Source organism: Cetorhinus maximus, chromosome 18 (assembly GCF_964194155.1).
Source record: "Cetorhinus maximus chromosome 18, sCetMax3.hap1.1, whole genome shotgun sequence".
Lineage (NCBI taxonomy): Eukaryota > Metazoa > Chordata > Chondrichthyes > Lamniformes > Cetorhinidae > Cetorhinus > Cetorhinus maximus.
In genome coordinates, this window is record NC_135896.1 from 71,287,905 (window position 1) to 71,313,509 (window position 25,605).

Here is a 25,605-nt window from a genome sequence, read left to right on the forward strand (position 1 = left end):
GAGTGCGGGAGCCCAGAGCACTGGACAATGTGGTGGTTCCTGGGAATTATACTTGGAGTGATTAACTGTGTTGCATCCAGCTCATCGCACAACTGTGATGCAGATGTGACTTAGCCAAATTTTTCATGCACATGCTGTGATGGAGATTTAGCGGTAGCAGCTGTTTAGCTTAGAATTACAACTCGGCAGTGATGCATCAGGGAGGGTGAGCGCAAGGTCTGCAGTGTTTGTAAGGCACAGTAGGGTGTGCGGATCAGGTGTGGGAGCGGGTGAATCAGACTGCAAGGTGGGAATGGTAAGTTTATGATGTTTTAGAAGCTTTGTGTTATTTTTTCTGAATTTTCATATGTCATAGTACCAACTTCATTTTTTGGGTATGTATAAAGGGGCCTATTAGGGGGCCTGTTGAGGTTGTATCATAATTTTTTTCTAGTGGAGATAGCTTTTTTAAAAAATGAAAGCTAATTAAGTAAAATTTCTTTTTGGCGGACCTTGATTGTTAAAATTAAATGATACAAGAAAGTTAAATGTTGTGGAATTGGTTTTCACCAATTAGAAAAGGATCTAATATTGGGATTTAAATATTGAGGAAGAGGAGAATTGTTTGGCTTAGTTAGTGATTATTATGTAGACAATTGATACAAGGTATTATATAAAGATAATGAATCGACCGAGCTCAAAAATGCTCAGCGCCATTTTTGACTAATGCATTGGATATGTTTGAAAAGAAACAGTCATAAAGAACAAACAAAGAACAAAGAAAAGTACAGCACAGGAACAGGCCCTTCGGCCCTCCAAGCCTGCGCCGATCATATTGCCCGTCAACTAAAACATTTTGCTCTTCCGGAGTCCGTATCCCTCTATTCCCATCCTATTCATGTATTTGTCAAGCTGTCTCTTAAACACCACTATCGTACCTGTTTCCACCACCTCCTCTGGCAGCGAATTCCAGACACTCACTACCCTCTGCGTAAAAGACTTGCCCCGCACATCTCCTCCATAGTTTTCTCCTCTTAAATCCATGTCCCCTAGTAATTGACTCTTCCACCCTGGGAAAAAGCTTCTGACTATCTACTCTGTCCATGCCACTCATAATTTTGTAAACTTCTATCAAGTCGCCCCTCAATCTCCGTCGCTCTAGTGAGAACAATCCGAGTTTCTCCAACCTCTCCTCATAGTTAAAAAGCTCATCATCAGATAAGTTTCACATTTGCAAACAAAATGAATTCTACGATTCACAACATTTAGATATGTGTATATAGACGATGAAAAGCTCTGAACACACCGTAGCTTTTCTTTTGAAATGAAATGCCTCATAAACACGAACATATGAATTAGGAGCAGGAGTAGGCCACTCGGCCTCTCGAGCTTGCTCTACCAATTAATAAGATCATGGCTCATCCGATTGTAACCTCGACCCCACGTTCCTACCTACTCCGATAACCTTTCACCCCTTGTTAATCAATAATCTATCTAGCTCTGCTTCAAAAATATTCAAAGAATCTGCTTCCGCCGCCTTTTGAGGAAGAGACTTCCAAAGACTCACGACCCTCTAAGAGGAAAAATTTCTCATCATCTCTATCTTAAATGAGCGACCCCTTATTTTTAAACAGTGACCCCTAGTTCTAGATTCTCCCACAAGAGGAAACATCCTCTCCACATCCACCCTGTCAAGACCCCTCAGGATCTTAAAAGTTTAAATCAAGTCACTGCTTATTCTTCTAAACTCCAGTGGATACAAGCCTAACCTGTCCAACCTTTCCTCAGAAGACAACCCACCCATTCCTGTATTAGTCTAGTATACCTTCTCTGAACTGCTAACGCATTTACATCTCTCCTTAAATAAGGGGACGAAAACTTTACACAATAATCTAGGTGTGGTATCACCAGTGCCCTGTACAACTGAAGCATAACCTCCCTACTTTTGTAATAAATTCCCCTCCCAATAAATAATAATATTCTATTAGCTTTCCTAGTTACTTGATGTACCTGCATACTCGCCTTTTGTGATTCATGCACTAGGACACCCAGATCATTCTGAATGTCAGAGCTCTGTAATCTCTCACCATTTAGACAATAAGCTGCTTTTTTATTCTTCTTGCCAAAATGAACAATTTAACATTTACCCAAATTATACTCCATTTGCCAGAACTTTGCCGACTCACTTAACTTATCTTTGTCCCTTTGTAGCCTCCTTCGTGTCCTTTTTGCAATTTACTTTCCTACCTATCTTTGTGTCATCAGCAAATTTAGCAACCATTCCTTCGGTCCTTTCATCCAAGTCATTTTATAAATTGTAAGAAGTTGAGGTTCCAGCAGTGATCCCTGTGGCACACCATTCGTCACATCCTGCCAACCAGAAAAAGACTCATTTATGCCAACTCTCTGACTCCTGTTAGCTAGCCAATCTTCTATCTTTGCCAATATGTTACCTCCTAAGCCATGAGCTTTTATTTTCCACAATAACATTTGATGTGGCACTTCTATCAAATGCCTTCTAGAAATCTAAGTACAGTTCCCCTTTATCCACAGCACATGTGACTCCTTCAAAGAACTCCAATAAATTGGTTAAACATGATGATTTCCCTTTCACAAAACCATGTTAACTCTGTCTGATTGCCTTGAATTTTTCGAAGTCCCTGCTGTAACATCTTTAATAATAGCTCCTAACATTTTCCCTGTGACAGATTTTAGGCTAACTGGCCTGTAGTTTCCTGCTTTTTGTCTCCCTTTTTTGAATAAAGGAGATACATTTGCTATTTTCCAGTCTAATGGAACCTTCCCTGAATCTGGGAAATTTTGGAAAATTAAAACCAATGCATCAACTATCAAACTAGCCACTTCTTTCGAGACCTTAGGGTGAAGTCCATCTGGACCTGGGGATTTGTCAGCCCACAGCCCCAACAATTTGCTCAATACCACTTCCCTGTTGAATGTAATTTTCCCAAGTTGCACCCTCCCTTCCATTTCCTGATCTTAGTTATTTCCAGGACGTTACTTGTGTTCTCGTGAAGGCTGAAGCAGAATACCTGTTTAATTCATCTGCCATTTCCCTACTTCCATTATTCCCCAGACTTACTTTTTATAGGACCAACGCTCACTTTGTTAACTTTTCTTATTTAAATATCTATTGAAACTCTTACTGTCCGTCTTTATATTACTAGCTAGCTTTCTCTCATACTCTAATTTTTCCCTCCTTATGAATCTTTTTGTCATTCTTTGCTGTTCTTTATATTCTGACCTGCCACCCTTCTTTGTGTAATGATATACTTTTTCTTTAAGTTTGATACTGTCTTTAACTTTTTTAGTTCAGCAGGGATGGTGGGTCCTCCCCTTGGAATTTTTCATTCTCATTGGAATGTATCTATTTTGTGCATTCTGAAATAACCCTTTAAATATCTGTCACTGAGCCTCTATTCACCTATCCCTTAACCTCATTTGCCAGTTCACTTTAACTAGCTCCACTTTCATGCCCTCATAATTGCTCTTATTTAAGTTTAAAATACTAGTCTTGGATTTACACATTCCTCCCTGAAAATGAATATAAAATTCAATCATATTATGATCGCTGCTACCTAGGGGTGCTTCCATTATGAGGTTATCAATTAACCCTATCTCATTGCCCAACACCAGGTCTAGTATTGCCTACTCTCTGGTTGGCTCCAGACCATGTTGTTCTAAGAAACTATCCCGAAAACATTCTATGAACTCCTCATCTATGCTTCCTTTGCCCATCTGATTTTTCCAGTCTATATTTAGATTAAAATCACCTTTGATTATTGCTGTACCTTTCTGACAGGCTCCCATTATCTCTTCTTTTATACTCTTACCGTGTAGCCACAATTAACAGGCTTGTACACCACTCCCACAAGTGACTTCTTGCTCTTATCATTTCTCATCTCAACCCAAACAGCTTTTACATCCTGACTTCCTGAACTTAGGTTATCCCTCCCTAATGTGCCAATATCATCATTAATTAACAGAGCCAACCCTCCATCTTTTGCTAACTTCCTGTCCTTACTAAATGTCATGTACCCTTCAATATTCAGGTCCAAATCTATGTCATCCTGTGGCCATGTCTCTGTAATGGCTATCAGATCATGCTTATTTATTTCTATTTACACTATCAGTTCTTCTGTTTTGTTTCGAATGCTACGTGCGTTTAGATGCAGAGCCTTTAGTTTTGTCCTTGTATTATTTTTGTAGCGCCTAGCCTTATCTGCTGGTTTACTCTTAGACTTGTACTCTTCTCTCTTCCTGTCACAGTCTGTTTATCATTTCCCATATAATACCTTTCTCTCTTGCCTTGTCTCTACTCTTTGGTTTACCACATCTCCCCAAATTTGATCCCTTGCTCCCACTATTTAGTTTAGAACCCTCTCTACTTCCCTAGTTATGTGGCTCGCAAGGACACCAGCCCAAGCACAGTTCAGGTGCAGACCATCCCAACGGCACAGATCCCACTTTCCCCAGTACTAGTGCAGGTGTCCCATGAACCGGAACCCACTTCTCCCACACCAGTCTTTGAGTCATGCTTTCATTTCTCTAATTTTATTTGCCTTATGCCAATTTGCCTGTGGCTCACATAATAATCCAGAGAATATTACCTTGAGGTTCTGCTTCTTAATTTGGTGCCTAGCTCCTCTCACTGACTATGCAGAGCCTCCTTTCTCATCCTGTTTATGTCGTTGGTACCCACATGGACCACAACCACTAGATCCTCCCCCTCCCACTGCAAGTTCCTCTCCAGCCCTGAGCAAATGTCCCAAACCCTGGCACCAGGCAGGTAACATAGCCGCCTGGACTCCTGCTCCTTGCTACAGAGAACAATGTCAATCCCCCTCACTATACTGTCCCCTACTACCACTACATTCCTTTGTGCTCCCCCACTTGAATGACTTCCTGTGCCACAGTGCCATGGTCAGTCAGCTCATCCACCCTGCAGCCCCGACTCTAATCCAAACAAACTGAAAGAACCTCAAACTTGTTTAACAATTGCAGGGGCTGACACTCCTGCCCTCTGGGTCCCTTACCTGCCTCAGCTACAGTCACATCCTCCTGTCCCTGACCCTTTCCCGATCAGAAGATCTTATCCTAACAGGTGTGACAGCCTCTTGGTACAAAGCGTCCATGTAACTTTCCTCCTCCCTGATGTGTTGCAGTCTGCAGCTCAGCCTCCAGCTCAGTGATTCTGAGTCAAAGCTCCTCAAGCCACAGACATTTACTGCAGATGTGCTTGCCCTGGATAACACTTGTATCCAGGAGAACCCACATGCTACAGCCATGACACAACACCTGTCCTGCCACGCTTATGTGCTTTAATTAATTACTTAATTACTTAATTAAATTATTTATTTTCCTTTATGTAATTATTAATCTTATCACCAATTCCTGTACTATTTTAAACCTTAGGAATGGAATAGACTTTGACTACTTATCAGATACCGGACAGCTATATTCTTCTCCTGTAGCAGAGCCAGAACCAGTTCCTACAGGGTGAAAGGGTTAGAAAAAGCAAAGGAGCATCTCCCTCTCCTCCTCACTGAACTCGCTCAGCTCACCAAACTCCCACACTCTGTTGAGATTGCGCACTCAGTGCTGACCATATTGGGAATGCCTGAATGTTCTAAACAAAGGGACTAGCTGAGTCCCTGGGCCGTCTTTTCACTTGCTGTTCTAGGTTACTGTCTCCAGGTCCTCTTTTCACCTGCTCTCCTAGGTGGTGGTTACTGTCACCAGGTCCTCTCGCTCTTGGTAAATCTGCCAGCTAAGAATGTTTATACAGTGGAAGACTGCCATCTAGTGTCCGACTGAGAAAAATTGGATTTATTCTGTTAAAATAGTTCTGGAGGGTGACCAAATCTTGGGACTGTTGCAAAGTAGTTGGATTTGTACGTAACATACTATACTAGCGAAGTATTAATTTCTTCATTTCGCTTGTATTTTCTTTGTTATTTACAGGATCTTATTGTTGATCAGACTATAGAAAAGGTATCCTTCTGTGCCCCTGACCGAAACTTTGACAAGGCCTTCTCATACATTTGTCGAGATGGTACAACCAGACGTTGGATCTGTCACTGCTTCTTGGCTATAAGAGATTCGGTAAGATCACCTTTTTTACTGAATGCTGTTGGGGCTGAAATTCGACTTCAGTGGAAGTGTAGGGGTGGGTTGCAAAACTGAAGTCAGACTGTATATGAGATTCATAAAACTGGTGAGAGGTACTTTAACTGCTGTTGTGAGCAACTTGAGTGTCAGGTGACAAGGAGTGACTGCCTGTTGCAAAGTTGCCCCACTTGCTCGAAACTATAAAACTTTTATGTTAAGACTGAAGTAGTTCAATGCCCTGTCACAACTGACACCATTGCATAGTGATAGGATGTGGGGTCGCACAGTGTGGAGGCAGGGGATACGGGCATTGGCACTTAGCAGGGAGTGAGGTGAAATTGGTTGGAGTTGCCATTGGCTATTTTGGAATTACACTTTGCAGCAGTTTACAGAATTGTCATCTTGATTCCTCTGTGTAGGCCATATATCTCTCCAACTGCATTGGAGAGGATGAATGCTTGCCCTTTACCTCACCCTAACCACTTGAAAGACCTCCCATCATGACAACTGAAGTAACATTTTTAGGCATTAAAGAGCTATTCCCTCCCATCTACTGGTATCATTTCTATATTTGGCTTTTTTTTATTATCAGCTTTCTCATGAAGGTGCCGACTCATTCTAGGGCACGGTTATACAGAGAACTTGCAGTCTTCTAGTATCTTATCCTATGTATGAATTTGGTCAGTGAGAGTTGGAGAATGTTATAACCAAGACCAGTCCTGTTCAATCTGATGTCAGCAGTACTTTCCACATTAAGCAGAAGCTTACGGTCTCCCACGTGCTGCCCTGACTGAGCACAAACCGGGAATAGAACCTGCAGTCTCCTGGTCTTGTATTCTTTTGTATTGCAGCACATCTGTGCTTATCATTCAAAACTCTGGATGACATCCTGACATCCTTGCAAAGCAGATTACTGTATTAAGTCTCTTCAGTATGATTTTTGCAAAGTTTTAAAATAAAGTATTGAAATGGAAAGTGAAATGTCTGGAACCTTATGTTGTGTAACCACATAGTTGGTTTGGATTTGTGCATAAATACTAGTACAACCTTTATTATGCTTAATTATTTGAATAAAAAGAAACCCAAGGCTACATTTTAACCTGAGATACAGTAATCTATTGCGATACAAATAATGTTGCAACTCAGTAAGCTCTTATACTACCCAAGATGTAGGAAGTGGTATGTTACAGCCTATGTCTCCAAGGAAAAATTACTTTGGTACGCAACATTAGGTGATAAGTTTTATATTTAAAATCTCCAGTTACTTTCATTTTGATTGAATTTTGACTTCCCAAGCATACAACAGTGCTTAGCAATACCAATTCTGGGAGATAAAGTTCCAGATATGAGCTTCCCAAAAGCATAAAATGAGCTCTTTAAAAGCCATAAAATAATGGCAGGTGACATACCAGCTCCATTCCAAGAATAGGTATGGTATAATGTACGGTTGTCAACTAGATTTTCTATCTTTGACTTACAACATCAAACTTAATGTTTTGCTGCTGCTGCTACCAAATGAATTTGTAATGTTCACACTGTGTCATGTACATTGAAACTTTCACCAGCTAATGCAAATCCAGAAGAGTCCCCAACTGAAAGAGGCATCAAGTTTTGTAAATTAATTTCAGTGAAATGATGTATGTAAGAATATTTTTGACTTTCTTCCCATCCCACTTAAAAATAAAGATGTTAAGTACTATAGTGTCTGCATTTTGCTTTTCCATTAGCTGTGTGTATAAATAAACATTCTGGTGTGTTACCTAAACTCACAATTCACAAAGGTCTCTGGCTCATCCCTTACAGTTTTCTTGTCAAATTTCACCCTTCTCATCTGGAAGGTGTTTACTCTTCGGGATACGATTCTAAGTTCCTGGGGTTTGAACATAGGATCTTGCTGGTCTTTATGGCTAAACTACTTGGTGTCACCAGGAAGTTGTGTTAACCCTATCTATACCAAGGTCACAGTAGAAACAATACAGTTAGTCCAGGATAGATAATGCTGAAAGTACTTTCTGTGGTTGATGAGTGGTGTTGTATAGGAAATAAATTTCCTGATGTTTGAACATGTTAACAATATTGCATTGTTTCTCAGGGTGAGCGGTTAAGCCATGCTGTGGGCTGTGCTTTTGCAGCATGTTTGGAGAGGAAGCAGAAACGTGAAAAAGAATGTGGTGTAACCGCCACATTTGACGCCAACCGCACCACATTCACCAGGGAGGGTTCCTTTCGGGCAATCACAGCCACTGAACAAGCAGAGCGAGAAGAAGTGATGAAACAAATGCAAGACTCCAAGAAAGGTACAGAACAAAATTTAAATTTGGGCTCTGGGTTGGGTGGGGGTGGAAGGAAGGTCATTGATGAAGCAGCTGATGAAGGTTGGGCCTTAGAACTCCTGCAGTGATGTCCTGGAGCTGAGATGATTGACCTCCAACAACCACAACCATCTTCCTTTGTGCTAGATATGACTCCAACCAGCGGAGAGTTTCCCCCCCCAATTCCCATTGACTGCAGTTTTGCTAGAGCTCCTTGATGCCATACTCGTTCAGGTAAATGCGTGGCTCAAAGATTGGTGTGGGAGAAGTGGGTTTGAATTCATGGGACATTGGCACCAGTACTGGGGAAAGAGGGAGCTATTCCATTCGGACGGGCTCCACTTGAATTATGCTGGGACCAGTGTCCTGGCGAATCGCATAACTAGGGTTGTAGACGGGGCCTTAAACTAAATAGTGGGGGGGGGATGGTTCAGTTGCATGGAAATATAAAAAATCAAAGTTTAAGGAGAAGGTAAGAGTGCAGGTTAGTGATGAGGCTGATTGCTATCAAAAAGTGAAAGGAAGGGACAGTGTGTGTGAGCGGCACATTGCACCAAAGAATCATATAAGAGTAGGGAAAATTGACAATAGGGCAAACTTAAAGACTTTGTATCTGAATGCACATAACATTCGGAATAAAACTAATGAGTTAACAGCGCAAATAGAGATAAATAGGTATGATTTGGTGGCGAATTCGAAGACATGGTTACAGGGAGAACAGGTTTGGGAGTTAAATATCCAAGGGTACTCAGTGTTTCGGAAGGATAAGCAGGAAAGAAAAGGAGGTGGTATAGCTTTGTTAGTAAAGGAAGAGATCAGTGCTATAGTGAGGAATGATATAGGCACTGGAGAGCAAGACGTAGAGTCAGTCTGGCTGGAAATAAGAAATAGCAAGGGAAAGAAGTCCCTGGTAGGAGTAATCTATAGGTCCCCAAACAGTAGTTCAGCAGTAGGGCACAGTATAAACCAGGAAATACTGGGAGCATGTAAGAAAGGCACGGCAATAATCATGGGTGATTTTAATATGCATATAGACTAGACTAATCAAATTAGCAAGGGTAGCCTTGAGGGAGAATTCATAGTGTGTATTAGAGATTGGATTCACAACATATTGCTCCAAAAAACAATCAGGGAGCAGGCTATTCTGGATTTGGTTTTGTGTAATGAGATGGGATTAATTAATGATCTCATAGTAAAGGATCCTCGAGGGAAGAGTGATCATAGCATGATAGAATTTCAAGTTCAGTTTGAGAATGAGAAACTTGAGTCCCACACTAGTGTTCTGGAGTTAAACAAAGGTAACTACATAGGTATGAGGGCAGATTTGGCCCTAGTGGACTGGGCAGGAAGACTACAAGGTAGGACAGTTGATGAACAGTGGCAGATATTTAAGGAGATATTCAATTCCTCCCAAGTAAAATATATCCCAATGAGGAAGAAAGATGGTAAGAGGGGGAAAAAACATCCATGGCTAAGCAAGGAAGTTAAAGATAACTTAAAGGCAAAAACTATAATAAAACAATAACTTAAGGCATAACAAATTGCAAAGGTCAGTGGCAGGCTGGAAAATTGGAAAACTTTTAAAGATCAACAAAGGGTTACTAAAGAGCAACGGTAAATTATGAAAGAAAACTAGCGCAAAATGTAAAAACTGATAGCAAAAGCTTCTACAAGTATATAAAAGGAAAGAGAGTAGCTAAAGTGAATGTTGGTCCCTTGGAGGACGAGACTAGAGAGTTAATAGTGGGGAATGCAGAAATGGCAGAGACGCTTACTCAATATTTTGCCTCAGTTTTCACAGTGGAGGACACTAGTACCACCCCAATAGTAACAGGTAGTGCAGAGGATACAGAGAAGGAGGAACTTAGAACAATCACCATCACTAGAGAAAAAGTACTGAGCAAACTATTGGGATTAAAGGGTGACAGGTCCCCAGGACCTGATGGCCTACATCTTAGGGCCTTAAAGGAAGTGGCAGCAGAGATAGTGGATGCATAGGCTATAATATTGCAGAATTCCCTGGATTCTGGAAAGGTTCCAGTGGATTGGAAAAATGCTAATATAACACCCTTATTCAAAAAGGGGGGGAGGCAGAAAGTAGAAAACTATAGACCAGTTATTTTAACGCCTGTTGTTGGGAATTTGTTAGAATCCATTATTAAGGAAGTAGTAATGGGGCGTTTGGAAAGTCAAAATGCAATCCTTCAGAGTCAGCATGGTTTTATGAAGAGTAAATCGTGTTTGACTAATTTGCTAGAGTTCTTTGAAGATGTGACAAGCAAAGTGGATAATGGGGATCTTGTAGATGTAGTATATCTGGACTTCCAGAAGGCCTTTGATAAGGTGCCGCACAAAAGATTAATACACAAGATAAGATCACACGGAGTTAAGGGTAACAGATTAGCTTGGATAGAGGATTGGCTAACCAACAGAAAGCAGAGTGTCAGGATAAATGGGTCTTTTTCTGGATGGCAAGCTGTAACTAGTGGCGTGCCACAGGGTTTGGTCCTTGGTCCCCAATTATTTACAATCTATATTAATGACTTGGATTCATGGATAGAAGGTACTATAGCTAAATTTGCAAAATAGGTGGGAAAGTAAGTTGCAATGAAGAAATAAGAACATTTACAAATGGATATGGACAGGTTAGGTGAATGGGCCAAAATTTGGCAGATGGAGTTTAACGTGGATAAGTGTGAGGTTATCCATTTTGGTCGGAAGAATAAAAAGGCGACTTATTTAAATGGAGAGAAACTTCAGAATGCTTCAGTGCAGAGGGATCTGGGTGTCCTCATGCATGAATCGCTGAAAGCTAGTATGCAGGTACAGCAGGCAATAAGGAAGGCAAATGGAATTTTGGCATTTATTGCTAATGGAATAGAGTATAAAAATAAGGAAGTGTTGTTGCAACTGTACAAGGCATTGGTGAGACCGCACCTGGAGTACTGTGCACAGTTTTTGGTCCCCTTACTTGAGGAAGGATGTAGTTGCATTGGAGGCGGTTCAGAGGAGGTTCACTAGATTGATTCCAGAGATGCGGGAGTTGTCTTATGATGAGAGATTGAGCAGTTTAGGCCTATACTTGCTAGAGTTTAGAAGGATGAGAGGAGATCTAATTGAGGTATATAAGATACTAAAGGGGATAGACAAAGTAGATGTGGAGTGGATGTTTCCCCTTGTGGGGCATTCCAGAACGAGAAGCCATCGTTTTAGACTAAGGGGTGGTAGATTTAAATCAGAGATGGGGAGGAATTACTTTAATCTTATTGACCCTGTGCCAATTAGCTCGTGGCTCAGGTAGTAATCCGGAGATTATTACCTTTTTTGGTTCTGCTTTTTAATTTAATCATCAAAACCTGTCATGATTTTTTTAACACCCCTATCAATCTCACCTTAACTTTCTTTGTTGTAATAAGAACAACCCCAATTTCTCTGGTCTCTCTGGGTAACAGAAGTCTTACATCTCTGGCACAATTCTAGTAAATTTCCTACCCTCTCCAAGGTGTTGACATACTTCCTGTAGTATGTTGCCCAGAATTGGAAACAATACCCTACCTGGGGCCTAGCCATTGCTTTATAAAGGCTGAGCAGGATGTCCTTGTGTTTGTACTCTATACCTCTATTATAAAGCTAAGGATCCTGCATCTCTTTTTAACAGCCTTCCTATGTTGTCCTGCCAGCTTCATGTACACGTCCAAGTCTCTCTGTTCCTAAATCACCTTTAAAATTGATGAATTGTGGCATATAACCTTTCTGAACTTCCTGCTGATGCAAGGTCAGAAGTGGGGATGTTCGCTGAAGCAATCCTTGTCCAAAAGCAGTAAGACTTAGACAACATTCAGGCTTGGGCTGATAAGTGACAAGAAACAATTACCAGGCCATGACCCTCACTGACGAGAGAGAATCTAACCATCTCCCCTTGACGTTCAGTGGCATTACCATTAATGAATCCCCCACTATCAGCATCTTGGAGGTTACCATTAACCAGCCATATAAATACTGTGGCTACAAGAGCAGGTCAGGGGTTGGGAATTCTGCAGCAAGTAATTCACCTCCTGACTCCTCAGAGCCTGTCGCCATCTGTAAGGCACAAATCAGGAGTGTGATGGAATACTCTCCATTTGCCTGGATGTCTGCCGCTCCAACAATACTCAAGAAGCTTGACACCATCTACAACAAAGCAGTCTGCTTGATTGGCACCCATCCACCACTTCCAACATCCATTTCCTCCACCACCGCTGCACAGTGCCAGCAATGTGTATCATCCACAAGATGCACTGCAGCAACTCAACAAAACTCCTTCAACAGCACCTTCCAAGCCCATGACCTCTACCACCTAGAATGCCCTCCTGACTTGGAAATATATTGCCGTTCCTTCGCTGTCACTGGGTCAAAATTCTGGAACTCCCTTAATCCTAAGAGCACTGTGGGTGTACCTGCACCAGATGGATTGCAGCAGTTCAAGAAGGTGGCTTACCACCACCACTTGAGGGCAATTAAGGATAGACAATAAGTGCTGGCCTTGCCAGCAGCCACAACCCATGAAAGAATTTTAAAAAACCCGGCGTATAAGACGACCCCATTTTTCCAGCCCCAAAGATCATGTTCTTATCATATATGTCGACCCCTTTTTTAGCCACGACATGCTGTACTCCCATTTTAAGTCAGCCCCAAAAATGCATGTTTTACTTACCAGTGCCCTATAACTGGGCGCAAGGCATCAAGCAGGCGATGCTATGAAGATACGCAGGAGTTTAAGACATGCCCAATCTTTGCTTTGGATGCTGAGGACACTGGCAGTTTACTTTTATAATTGGCGTATAAGTCAATCGCTCGTTTTTGGAGAGATTTTTTGAGCCTTCAAAGGCTGACTTGTACGCCAGCATCTACAGCATATAGCCTTTCATCATTCTTCCTACCATTTCACACTAGTGCATTAAATTTCATCTGGCATTTTTCTGTCCATTTCACCAATCTGTCTGTGTCCTCTGAATTGTTGTTATTATCGCCCTCACTGTTTATGATACTGAGCTGTGTGCCATCTGCAATTTTGAAATTGTTTTGCATCCCCAAGTCCAGGTCATCATTATATATCAAAAAAGTAATGGTCTGATACCTATCCCTAGGGGACACTGCTATATACATATCTCCAGTCTGAAAAATGGCATTCATCACTACTCTCAGCTTTCTGTTCCATAGTCAATTTTATATCCATGCTATCATTTCACCTTTCATTCCATGGACTTCAATTTTGCGACAAGTCAGTAGACTTTATCATCATATATTTAACATCAACCCTTGCTCTTACTTCATCAAAGAACTCACTCTAGCTAGTGAAGCCTGATTTGTCATTAACCAGTGTATGCTGAATTTCATTTATTAACTCATATTTTTCCAAGTATCACAGAATCAGAGTGCGGAAGAGGCCCTTCAGCCCATCGAGTCTGCTCCGACATGTGAGAAACACCTGACCTACCTACCTAATCCCATTTACCAGCACTTGGCCCATAGCCTTGAATGTTACGACGTGCCAAGTGCTCATCCTGCCCTCCCAGGCAGCGCATTCCAGACCGTCACCACCCTCTGGGTAAAAATGATTTTCCTCACATCCCCCTAAACCTCCTGACCCTCATCTTGAACTTGTGTCCCCTCATGGACTGACCCTTCAACTAAGGGGAACAGCTGCTCCCTATCCACCCTGTCCATACCCCTCATAATCTTGTACACCTCTATCAGGTCACCTCTCAGTCTTCTCTGCTCCAACGAAAACAACCCAAGTCTATCCAACCTCTCTTCATAACTTAAATGTTTCATCCCAGGCAACATCCTGGTGAATCTCCTCTGCACCCCCTCCAGTGCAATCACATCCTTCCTATAATGTGGCGTCCAGAACTGCACACAGTACTCCAGCTGTGGCCTCACCAAGGTTCTATACAACTCCAACATGACCTCCCTACTTCTGTAATCTATACCTCGATTGACAAAGGTAAGTGTCCCATATGCCTTTTTCACCACCCCACTAACATGCCCCCTCCACCTTCAGAGATCTATGGACACACACGCCAAGGTCCCTTTGTTCCTCAGAACTTCCTAGTGTCATGCCGTTCATTGAATACTTCCTTGTCAAATTACTCCTTCTATTAATATCAATTACTTTACTCCGAGATTATTGTCATTAAAAATTTCTCCACCACTGACATTGGCCTGACTGACCTGCACTTGTCTGTTTTTTACCTTTCTACATTATTGAAATCCTCCAGTCCTTTGGCACCCCTCTCCTATTAAGGGAGGATTGGAAGCTTGTGGCTGAGACTTCTGTAATTTTCACCCTTGTTTCCCTTAGTATCCTAAGATGTGTTTCATCCAGAAATTTTCTACTGTGAGGATTTTAAACACCACCTCTATTTTTACCCCAACCAGTTTTTCTCCTGCCTCCACTTTGGTGACATTGTCAGCATCCTCTACTTTAATAAAGATAGATGAAAAGTATTCATTTAGTAGCTCAGTCAGAGTCTCTGCCTCCACAAGAAGGTTAAATGGCAGAACAGGCTCTTGGGGCTGAATGGCCTACTCCTGTTCCTATTGTTATGATTCTAGCTGAGGTTACCTCTGGAAAAACCTGATCTCAGAGTGGAACCCAGCTTAACAGATCCTAACTTTTATTTAGATACGTGGAAGGTAACTACTGAACAGAATCACAGGAGTCAGCTAATGAACTTTTAATAAAAGAATAAGACATCTATTGAACAAGAATAATGAGCTATATTACATTACTCCTTCACCCACAACTATACCTTTACAGATCTATACAGATGCGTAAGGATGACACAAGTTACAAAAGCTATCTTATACTCAAATGTCCATAGTAAGTACACAGCCCATGTACCAATCGGCACTCGGTTGTCAGACACACCACAATCTGAAACCAAGTGACAGATGCCATCTCAACCAGCTGCTATGGATCTCTCCACAACTCCCCACAGATACTTGTCACACCGTAAGCCAACCAGTCTCACATGCAGTGCATCTGTCTTTCACACGCGGGTTTCCTAACCTCCACTCTCCAAGACCTCGTCTTGGATTCTCTCCCAAACCAACGCTTTCTCTCAGATGCCTTCCGCAAAGGCTCACCTCCAGGTTTTCGAACTCTCCTTCTGATGTTCCTCTTCCCTGGGTCACCACATACATTCAAGCCTTCTCCTATGCACCCTCTATCGCTGACTCAGCCGTCAACAGTACACCATTGTGTCACATGCCCATAGCAAAAGGTTACAGATCTTCAGTTGTCTCTTTGGACCTTCTTGCCTCTTGCAAACTTTTCTTGCTTTAAATCTGCTTTCTGCAGCTTTTGTCTCTTTAAATCTGAAGCTTGGAGCCTTTTTCTCTGCCCTTCACTCTTAACTTCACTTAACAGGACCTTATCCAGGTTCCTGTCCTTCCTTTGACTGGAAGGTCTTCTTCCAACTTCCTCCTGTTCCACTCCCCTGGATTTTGGGGGTCTTTTCTTTAGTTTGGGACTGGCTATCTGTTCCCTTTGCTCCAATCTCTCCTGACAGCTACTTTCAAAACCAACTGAGCTCAAACAGCAAACTAGCTTTTCTGTGTGTGTCTGTGGGAGGGACCTGCCTCACAGGACACCTGTTGCTATGCAACAGCACTGTTTATTTTCTACTCTTGTTTGCTTAACTTAGCTTACAGTTGTAAAACCCTCATTAGAAATGCAAGCACCTTTTAAAGTGAAACTAAAACTCAATTTGACCTTTCTTACCACACAAATACAAAAATACAAATCAAACTTAAACTTTAAAGCCAAAACTCATTCCTAACACCCACAAATACAAATATAACTTATTTAAACTATTTCTATTTCCTAACACTATGATGACACAGCTGCCATCAATAACGTTGAAGACAGGAAAAATAATGGAATCTCTATTAAAGGAAGAAATAGAAAAATATCTAGAAACCAAAAATACAAGGGCAAATAAGGATTTCATAAGGAAAAGTTTTGGTTGACCAGTCTCATTGAATTCTTTGAAGGGTAAGAAAGTGTGCGGACAATGGTAATACAGTATCTGTAATTTATCTAGATTTCCAAAAGGTCTCCAATTGGCTGCCACATAATAGATCAATCAATAACGTCAGAGCATGCAGCGTCAAGGGATAAGTAGCAGAATAGCAGCAAGACAGACAGCAGAGTAGGGGTAAAGAGTATTAGAGCTGGAAAGTGAGGCACCACAGAGATCAATGCTGGGGACATTGTTGTTCACAGTTTAAGCTAATGATTTAAATTTTGAAATCAAAATTGCAATTTCTAAATTTGTGGATATTGTGGGTGGAGGAAAAGGGGGGTGAATGATAGTCAACACTGAGGAGAACTGCAAAAAATTACAAGACATTTAAAAACTTGCAGAACAGGCAAATCAATTTCAACACAGGTGCAGTAAGTCCCTGCTTAACAACTTTAATGTTGTTAATAAAGTAGTGTGGGTATGTTCATTTAAATTGTTAGTTTCAATTTAAAATCATTTGCCATAGATTCCCTCTTCTGTGGCTGCCTGTTCCCATGGCCTGTGTATTCTGCTCCCACCCTCAATCCCTCTTCCCCTCGCTTGGAGCCTTGTCTTCCGTCCTTGCCTCCAACCCTCTATTCTTACATTAGTTCCTGGAGTCTGTTCTTAAGCTGCTCGGCTCCTGAGTGCTGGCTCCCATTCTGATCTCGCACTGAAGTCCTACGTTCCATGCAGAAGTTGGTCATGTAGGTAATCCTGGGACTTCAGCTGCTACCTGTACTGACCAACTTCTGCCACTAGATGGAGCCTAATCAATCTAAAAGTACTGTAGGTCAGTGTATTTATTTTAAATGTTGTATTATGTATTATATTTCTTATATTTGGTTATGTATTTTATTTTGCAAGGCATTTTAGCTAGGAATGCACCTTGCTATACACAGATGCTACAGAATTTCAAATTGTACAATGTCTTTTTCTGGATGAGAAATGTCTGAAGGAACCTAATTCTTACTAACATTGATTCCTATGGGAACCTATTATTCACTTGGTCCTTTTCCCTTAAAGTTGCAATTTTCAGGAACGCAATTTGCAAGGAGGACTCCCTGTAAGTGTTAAGTGTTTTGGTAAGAAAAATATGATCTCACATTACTTGGAAAATAGGAATTGAAATGTAGTAGAGGCACAAAAGGGTGTCTGGAAGTACAAATACACAAATCACTTAAAGTAGTGATGCAGTTTAATAAGGCCATTTTGGGGGTAAAAAAACAAGACAAGCTTTATTTCTGGAGGCATAGAATTGAAAAGTAGAAAATTTATTTTAAATCTTTATGGAACCTTGGTTGAACCATATTTGGGAGTACTGTGCGCAGTTGCCGTTTTATAATAAGAATATACAGGCACTGGAGAGTGTGCAAAAAGTATTTACAAGTATGATAGCAGAACTACAAGGTTGTACCTATCAGGAAAGGGTGAACAGGCTGGGTCTCTTTAATCTTGTAAAGAGCAAACTGAGGGGTGACCTAACAGAGGTCTTTACAATTATGAAAAGTTTTAATACTCACAGATAGTATAATTTCCACTTGTCGGGGAGAACAAAATAAAAAGAATCCAATAGGGAATTCAGAAGAAACTTCTTTACCTCAAAAGTAGTGAGAATGTGGAACTCCCAACCACAGGGCAGGGTTGAGGCATATAGCTTAAGATGCATTTAACTGGAGGCTTGGTAAAATATGAGGGAGTAGGAAATAGAGAGTTGTGCTGTTAGAATGATGGGAGGAGGCTGAAGTTTAACACAAACACCGGCATGGACTGGCAGAGCTGATGGCCTGTTTCTGTGCAGTATATTATTCTACGTTATCTCCCTAAGCAGTCCCACCCTTCCTTTGACTACCCCTTTACTACTATTTGTATGCTTGTGAAAGCCTTAGGGGTTTTCTTTTTTCTGTTATCTGCTTATTTATACTGATACCTTTCTCAGTTCTCCTTTATACTTTTTGAATTCATTTTGGTGGTGGCGAAGAAAAGCCGGGGTAATGATGAAGAATGTTTTTATTGCCAATGATAGCAGTCTCCAGCAATGAAACCTTGAATTTTATTACCTCTGCCACTGCAGAGGTAATGCTTTTGCCTTTGTTAGTCCTGTACCATCCCTGATGCCATCTGAATAAATCTCCTCTACGCCCTCTCAATACCCTTCCTAAAGTGTGGTGCCCAGAATTCGAGACACTCCTCCAGCTGGGACCTAATCATTGATTTATAAGGCATCACTTCCTGCTTTTGAATGCTGTTTATAAAGCCAAGGTTCCAGTGTGGTTTTTTTTGAAAGTCTTCTTGGCTTGTCCTGTCATGTTCAAAGATTAGCCTGTCAACTCTAAACAAATTGAATTGTGTTTACATGTAGTCTCAACAAGAGTGGGGCGCCTTAAATAATGTCTGAACGTAAATAACTGAGAAGTATATGATATAATATCTGAACTAACTGTGATATTTAATTGGATTACTGAATGCCATTTTCAGTGAACTTGAAAATATCTGAAGGTTTTGTCTATGACAAACTTACATTTTGAAATAGTTCATCCTCTGTGTATTTTGTATGGTATGAAGTAAATGTTTAAGTTCATAAATTAAACAATCAACACTTTTCTAAATAGTGTATTGCAGTAAACTGAAGAAATTGTGTAAGTTTTCATTTGATACTGTACTTTATTTACTTCAAAAGTATATGAATAAATAATAGAAGTATATAATATAATAATATGATAGAATTCTTCATCAAGATAGAGAGTGACGTCGTTGATTCTGAGACTTGGGTCCTGAATCTTAATAAAGGAAACTACGATGGTATGAGGCGCGAGTTGGCTATGATGGATTGGGGAACGTTACTTAAAGGGATGACGGTAGATAGGCAATGGCAAACATTCAAAGAGCGCATGGGTGAACTGCAACAATTGCTTATTCCTGTCTGGAGCAAAAGTAAAACAGGAAAGGTGGCCAAACCATGGCTTACATGGGAAATTAGAGATAGTATTAAATTCAAGGAAGAGGCATACAAATTGGCCAGAAAAAACAACAGACCTGAGGATCGGGAGCAGTTCAGAATTCAGCAAAGGAGGACCAAGGGATTGATTAAGAAGGGGAAAATAGAGTACGAGAGTAAGCTTGCAGGGAACATAAAAACTGACTGTAAAAGTTTCTATAGGTATGTGAAGAGAAAAAGATTGGTGAAGACAAATGTCGGTCCCTTACTTTATAATGGGGAACAAAGAAATGGCAGAACAACTAAATACATACTTTGGTGCTGTCTTCACAAAGGAGGACATGAGTAACATACCAGAAATGTTGGGGAACACAGGGTTTAGTGAGAGGGAGCAACTGAAATAAATCAGTATTAGTAGGGAAATAGTGTTGGGGAAATTGATGGGATTGAAGGCCGATAAATCCCCAGAGCCTGATAATCTACATCCCAGAGTACTTAAGGAAGTGGCCCTAGAAATAGTGGATGCATTGGTGGTCACCTTCCGAGATTCTATAGACTCTGGAACAGTTCCCACAGATTGGAGGGTAGCTAATGTAACCCCACTATTTAAAAAGGGAGGCAGAGAGGAAACAGGGAATTATAGACCAGTCAGCCTGACGTTGGTAGTGGGGAAAATTCTAGAGTCCATTATAAAAGATTTAATAGCTGAGCACGTGGAAAACAAACAGTGGCAGAATTGGACAGTCAGCATGGATTTACGAAAGGGAAATCATGCTTGACAAATCTACTGGAATTTTTCGAGAATGTAACTAGTAGAATTGATGAGGGGGAGCCAGTGGATGTGGCTTATTTGGACTTTCAGAAGGCTTTCGACAAAGTCCCACATAAGAGATTGGCGTGTAAAATTAAAGCGCATGTATTGAGATGGATAGAAAACTGGTTGGCAGACAGGAAACAAAGAGTAGGAATAAACGGGTCTTTTTCCAGATGGCAGGCAGTGACTAGTGGGGTACCGCAGGGATCGGTGCTGGGACCCCAGTTATTCACAATATATAGGTGGGAGGGTGAGCTGTGAGGAAGATGCAGAGATGCTTCAGTGTGATTTGGACAAGCTGAGTGAGTGGGCAAATGCATGGCAGATGAAGTATAATGTGGATAAATGTGAGGTTATCCATTTTGGTAGCAAAAACAGGAAGGCAGATTATTATCTGAATGGCTATAAATGGAGAGAGAGGAATGTGCAATGAGACCTGGGTGTCCTTGTACACCAGTCGCTGAAGGTAAGAATGCAGGTGCAGCAGGTGGTAAAGAAGGCAAATAGTATGTTGACCTTCATAACCAGAGGATTCGAGTACAGGAACAGGGATGTCTTGCTGCAATTGTACAGGGCCTTGGTGAGACCACACCTGGAATATTGTGTGCAGTTTTAGTTTCCTAATCTGAGGAAGGATGCACTTGCTATAGAGGGAGTGCAGCGAAGGTTTACCCGACTGATTCCTGGGATGGCGGGACTGACATATGAGGAGAGATTGAGTCGATTAGGATTATATTTGCTGGAGTTCAGAAGAATGAGGGGGGATCTCATAGAAACCTGTAAAATTCTAACAGAACTAGACAGGGTAGATGGAGGAAGGATGTTCCTGATGGTGGGGAAGTCCAGAACCAGGGGGTCACAGTCTGAGGATATGGGGTAGACCATTTAGGACTGAGATGAGAAGAAATTTCTTCACCCAGAGAGTGGTGAGCCTGTGGAATTCATTACCACAGAAAATAGTTGAGACCAAAACATTGTATGTTTTTAAGAAGGAGTTAGATCTAGCTCTTGGGGCGAAAGGTATCAAAGGGTATGGGGAGAAAGCGGGAGCAGGTTATTGAGTTGGATGATCAGCCATGATCATAATGAATGGCGGAGCAGGCTCAAAGGGCCGAATGGCCTACTCCTGCTCCTAGTTTCTATATTTATATACAGTGTTGTATGTGGGATGTCTTGTTAGCTTATCATTTCAAAATTATTACTATAAAGTGGCAACTATATGCAACCTGCTTAATGTGAGTTTGGCCTTTACATTTTAACCACATAAGTCAGCTTTCCATCTCATTTACTCCTATTCATCAAATGTATCCACTGAAATATGCTGAATTTGTTGCACTTGAAGGAAAACACACACACAAACCAGCCCATCATATTTTAAAGCATATTTAGTTGGCTTTTGCCAGGCATTTGTTTGGAATTTTTATCTCCTTTTCCTAGCCTGCTCTGAGTTCCACATCTTAGAGAACAGGCTTCATTCATAACTGGTCTCTCCAATATTTGGCTTCTCTTCGCTCAATGCAATTCAGATAAACAGGATAGAATAAGATTCAAATCTGCATCCACCTGCCTTCTGTGCCACACCACCACCACTTTTCTAAGTATTGTACATTTCCTCAGTGTATCAGTTGTCAATGCTTAAGTTTAGTAATGTTCTAAAAAGATACATGCTCACAAGTAGAATTGTAAAGTAATTAGGCATCTGGTCATTGATCATTACACTGAACCATCATGTGTACATTATAGGAATGTTCATTTCTTCATCAGATCTATTAGCAGTGTGAGTCAAACAGTTCTCAATTGGTGTGACTAATTTGAGCTTTGTGTGACATTGCAGAGCAGTGCTGGAAAACAGAATCAGAATAATTCTGGATGCAGGCACTTGGACGTAGTTCTTCCTCCTGTTATGATTCCTGTAGAAAACGATTTCTTTTATTTATATATATATATATATATATATATATATATATAAAAAAAAGAAATTCGAACTTCCAGTTGAGAGCTGAAAGGATGACATGGCAAGATTTCACGTTTTAAAACTCTTACTATAACAAACTCAAAGCACTATTGAAGCATGATTTTCACAGATCCATTCCAAAGTGATTTGTAACTCCTGAGGGTTTACCTCAGTTCCTTTCCTTTCTCAGTCTGGCAACTTTTAATCCCAGAACTGTCTTTAGCGGTGTGAGTTTTCTCTGGCGACTTTCCCTTTAGTGCAAGCTAGGCAAATCTTCCAGCCTAGTTACAAATTTTGACAAATTTTTCTTTTCAATCCAAGGGAGCTCCCATCCGCGTTCTTGTGTGGTGAACCATAGAGATTCTCAACCACTAGCTACTCCCTGCCTCCTGGATCCTGGCAGACTGCCTGTGTCTGAGAGTTTCAGGGATATCTTAGAAATCCTTCCCCTCTCAAAGCTCATCTCTATAGCAATGTGAATTACATGGGCCTTGTATCCAGATAGAAATGGTGATTAGCTATCCTTGAGACCCCAAATGTTGGAAGTAAACGGACAGTTTAAAGCATAACTGTTTGCAAACTTACTTTCTCAACACCTTCCTGCAACTTCAAAGACTAGCAGTCTTAACCACTGTAAACACAGATGCAGCTGCCATTGTCTCCAAATGTAGACACCTTGCACCTTATTTCCAGCAAAACAGTCAAGACTTTTCTTTAATCTTCAACAGCCACATCACCCAGACTTCAGAACAAGTCATCTGACTCCCTTCATTTTACCCTAGATTAAAGACAAAATCCCAAGACATAGCAACCTTATAAATCTCAATGTAGCTCCCCTGTAATGGTTTCACTCTTCGTAATTTACTCCACATACATATGAATAGACCACCTGGGTTGTAAAGGAATAGCCAATGGGATACCAACCTGTGGAGTTTGTTGCTATTAAAGATCCATGTTGATCACATGGTCCTTCCTTGCTCGAAATAGTGCTTTATTTTCTTCACTACAAGATAGCTGGGAACAATTTACTTGCGTTCATGAAGCTTGATCTGACAGCTCAAAGTCATCAAGTGGTGCTCTAAATTGCTCTTATTCAATCATTCAGCTTCCTGTATTTTTTCTTCAGATTTATTCTTTCATGGGATGTTGGTGTTGCTGCCTGGATCAGCATTTCTATCTTCTTCCTAATTGCTCTTGACAAGGTGGTGCTGAGCCATCTTCTTAAACCGTTGCAGCCTGTGTGGTGTAGGTATACCCACAGTGATCTTAGGAAGGGAGCTCCAGGATTTTGATCCAGCAACAGTGAAGGAACAGTGAAATATTTCCAAGTAAGGGCGGTGTGTGGCTTAAAGGGAAACTTGCAGATGGTGGTGTTCCCATGCATCTGCTGCTCTTGTCCTTCTCGGTGGCAGAGGTCAAGGGTTTGGAAGGTACTGTCAAAGGAGCTTGGTGAGCTGCTGTAGTGCATCTTGTAGATAGTGTACACTGCAACCAATGTGCATTGGTGGTGGAGGCAGTGAATGGTCAAATGGGCTGCTTTGTCCTGGATGACGTTGAGCTTCCTGAGTGTTATTGGAGCTCCAGGCAAGTGGCGAGTATTCCATCACACTTCACACTTTGACTTGTGCCTTGTAGATGGTGGACAGACTTTGGGCAGTCAGGAGGTGAGTTACTTGTTGCAGAATTCCTAGCCACTGACCTGCTCTTGTAGCCACAGTATTTGTACGGTTGGTCCAATTCAGTTTCTGGTCAAGGGTAACCCTCAGGATGTTGATAGTGGGAGATTCTATGCAAGTTATGCTATTGAATGTCAAGGATCCATGGTTAGATTCTCTCTTGTTGTAAATGGTCATTGCCTGGCACTTGTGTGACAGGAATATTACTTGCCTCTTATCAGCCCAAGCCTGAATGTTGTCCAGGTCTTGCTGTACATAGACTCTGAGTGCCTCATTATCTGAGGAGTCACAAATGGTGCTCAACATTGTGCAATCACCAGTGAACATCCCCACTTCTGACCTTATGGGAAGGTCATTGATGAAGCAGCTGGGACACTACCCTGAGGAGCTCCTATAGCGACTTCTTAGGACTGAGATGATTCACCTCCAACAACCAAAACCTTTGTGCTGGTATGACTCCAACCAGTGGAGAGTTTCCCCCCGATTCCAATTGACTTCAGTTTTGCCAAGATTCCTGGATGCCACATTGTGTAAAAAACGCTGCCTTGATATGGAAAAAAACTGAGAATTTTTCCATTTTGCGGTAGAGAGTTAAGACATATTTAGAATTGTGTAGAATAAATTCAGTTTTGGGCTTTGTGTTAAATTGAGAATGGCGCCTCATTTGATGGACTGAGCTGTACATTTTGTTCATCAAGAAGGTATGGAATAACAGCAATGATGCAGAAAGCCTTTTCAGAGTTTACTGAGTAGGTATTCTATTAACTATTAAGGTGCTGAATGGTTTTGTTTAACGGAGTGTTGGCGAAAAAGCTGATGTTCCTTTCTGTTGGCAAACTTGCTTGTTTGGTCAAAAGTCCTCAAAAACTGAAGCCAAAAATGTGTTTTCTTTAAAATGGCATACCTTTGTGAAGGAATTAGTCAGAATGCTGGAAACCTGTCTGACTTTGGTAATGTTTTTAAGTTCAAACTCTGCTAAGAGTTTACTAAGAGTTTAAGAGTGTGATGTTCTACTTACAGCTGAAGCAGAGAGAATCGTTGTCGTAACCGTGTCTGCTGCATTACCTGCAGCTCCATCAGCTTCGCCATCTGCCCCACCCACCATTACAGAAAGCAAGGAATCTAGCAACATACATGCCATACCGAGAAGGCATGCACCTGTGGAGCAACTCGCCAGGCAAGGATCTTTCCGAGGTTTCCCAGTACTGAGCCAGACAACATCTCCATTCAAAAGGCAAATGTCCCTTCGAATAAATGAATTGCCTTCAACCATGCAACGGAAGACAGATTTCCAAATTAAAAACACAGGTATGAGGCCCTGAGGGTTTCTACTTGGGCTATTAGTTAATTGATATTGGAGAGAGCAGTTATTCATTAAATGCTTTCTCAGTGAAGGATTTGAGTTGTATTATTAACGATTGTGAAAACTTGCGTTTTCTAAACATGAACCCTAATGTTTGCTTGCGAAGGCTAATAATTCTCCTTCACTGACCTGTAGCAAATGCCTTTTAGTGAATAATCTAAGCAAAAATGCCTGAGCAAAGCATTCAAGGCCACAGGAAAAACTTGTCCCTTTTATGCCTTCTCTTCTCTCAAAAATACAATTATGCTTAGATGCCTTTTCGGGTTTTGGCATGAAGTCCCAAACTAATCTCTTGTGCCCCAGATGCATAGTCATTCAGTTGGTTCCTCCTGAACTTTTCTGTTTCTCGTTTGATTCCAAATTCTCATTTTCTTCCTTTAGATGTTAAT

The 25,605-nt window shown here is 41.2% G+C and overlaps 1 protein-coding gene across 13 annotated transcripts in view; it reads left to right on the top strand.

Annotated features, from left to right (window-relative positions):
- Positions 1–25,605, top strand: part of numb (NUMB endocytic adaptor protein) — a 255,961-nt gene that overhangs the window by 209,899 nt on the left and 20,457 nt on the right. For all 13 annotated transcript variants that reach the window (XM_078562884.1, XM_078562881.1, XM_078562880.1 and 10 more), the window contains 3 exons: positions 5,962–6,102; positions 8,201–8,405; positions 24,874–25,161. In XM_078562884.1, the coding sequence (XP_078419010.1) occupies positions 5,962–6,102; positions 8,201–8,405; positions 24,874–25,161 (634 nt within the window). The remainder of the gene's footprint in view (positions 1–5,961; positions 6,103–8,200; positions 8,406–24,873; positions 25,162–25,605) is intronic.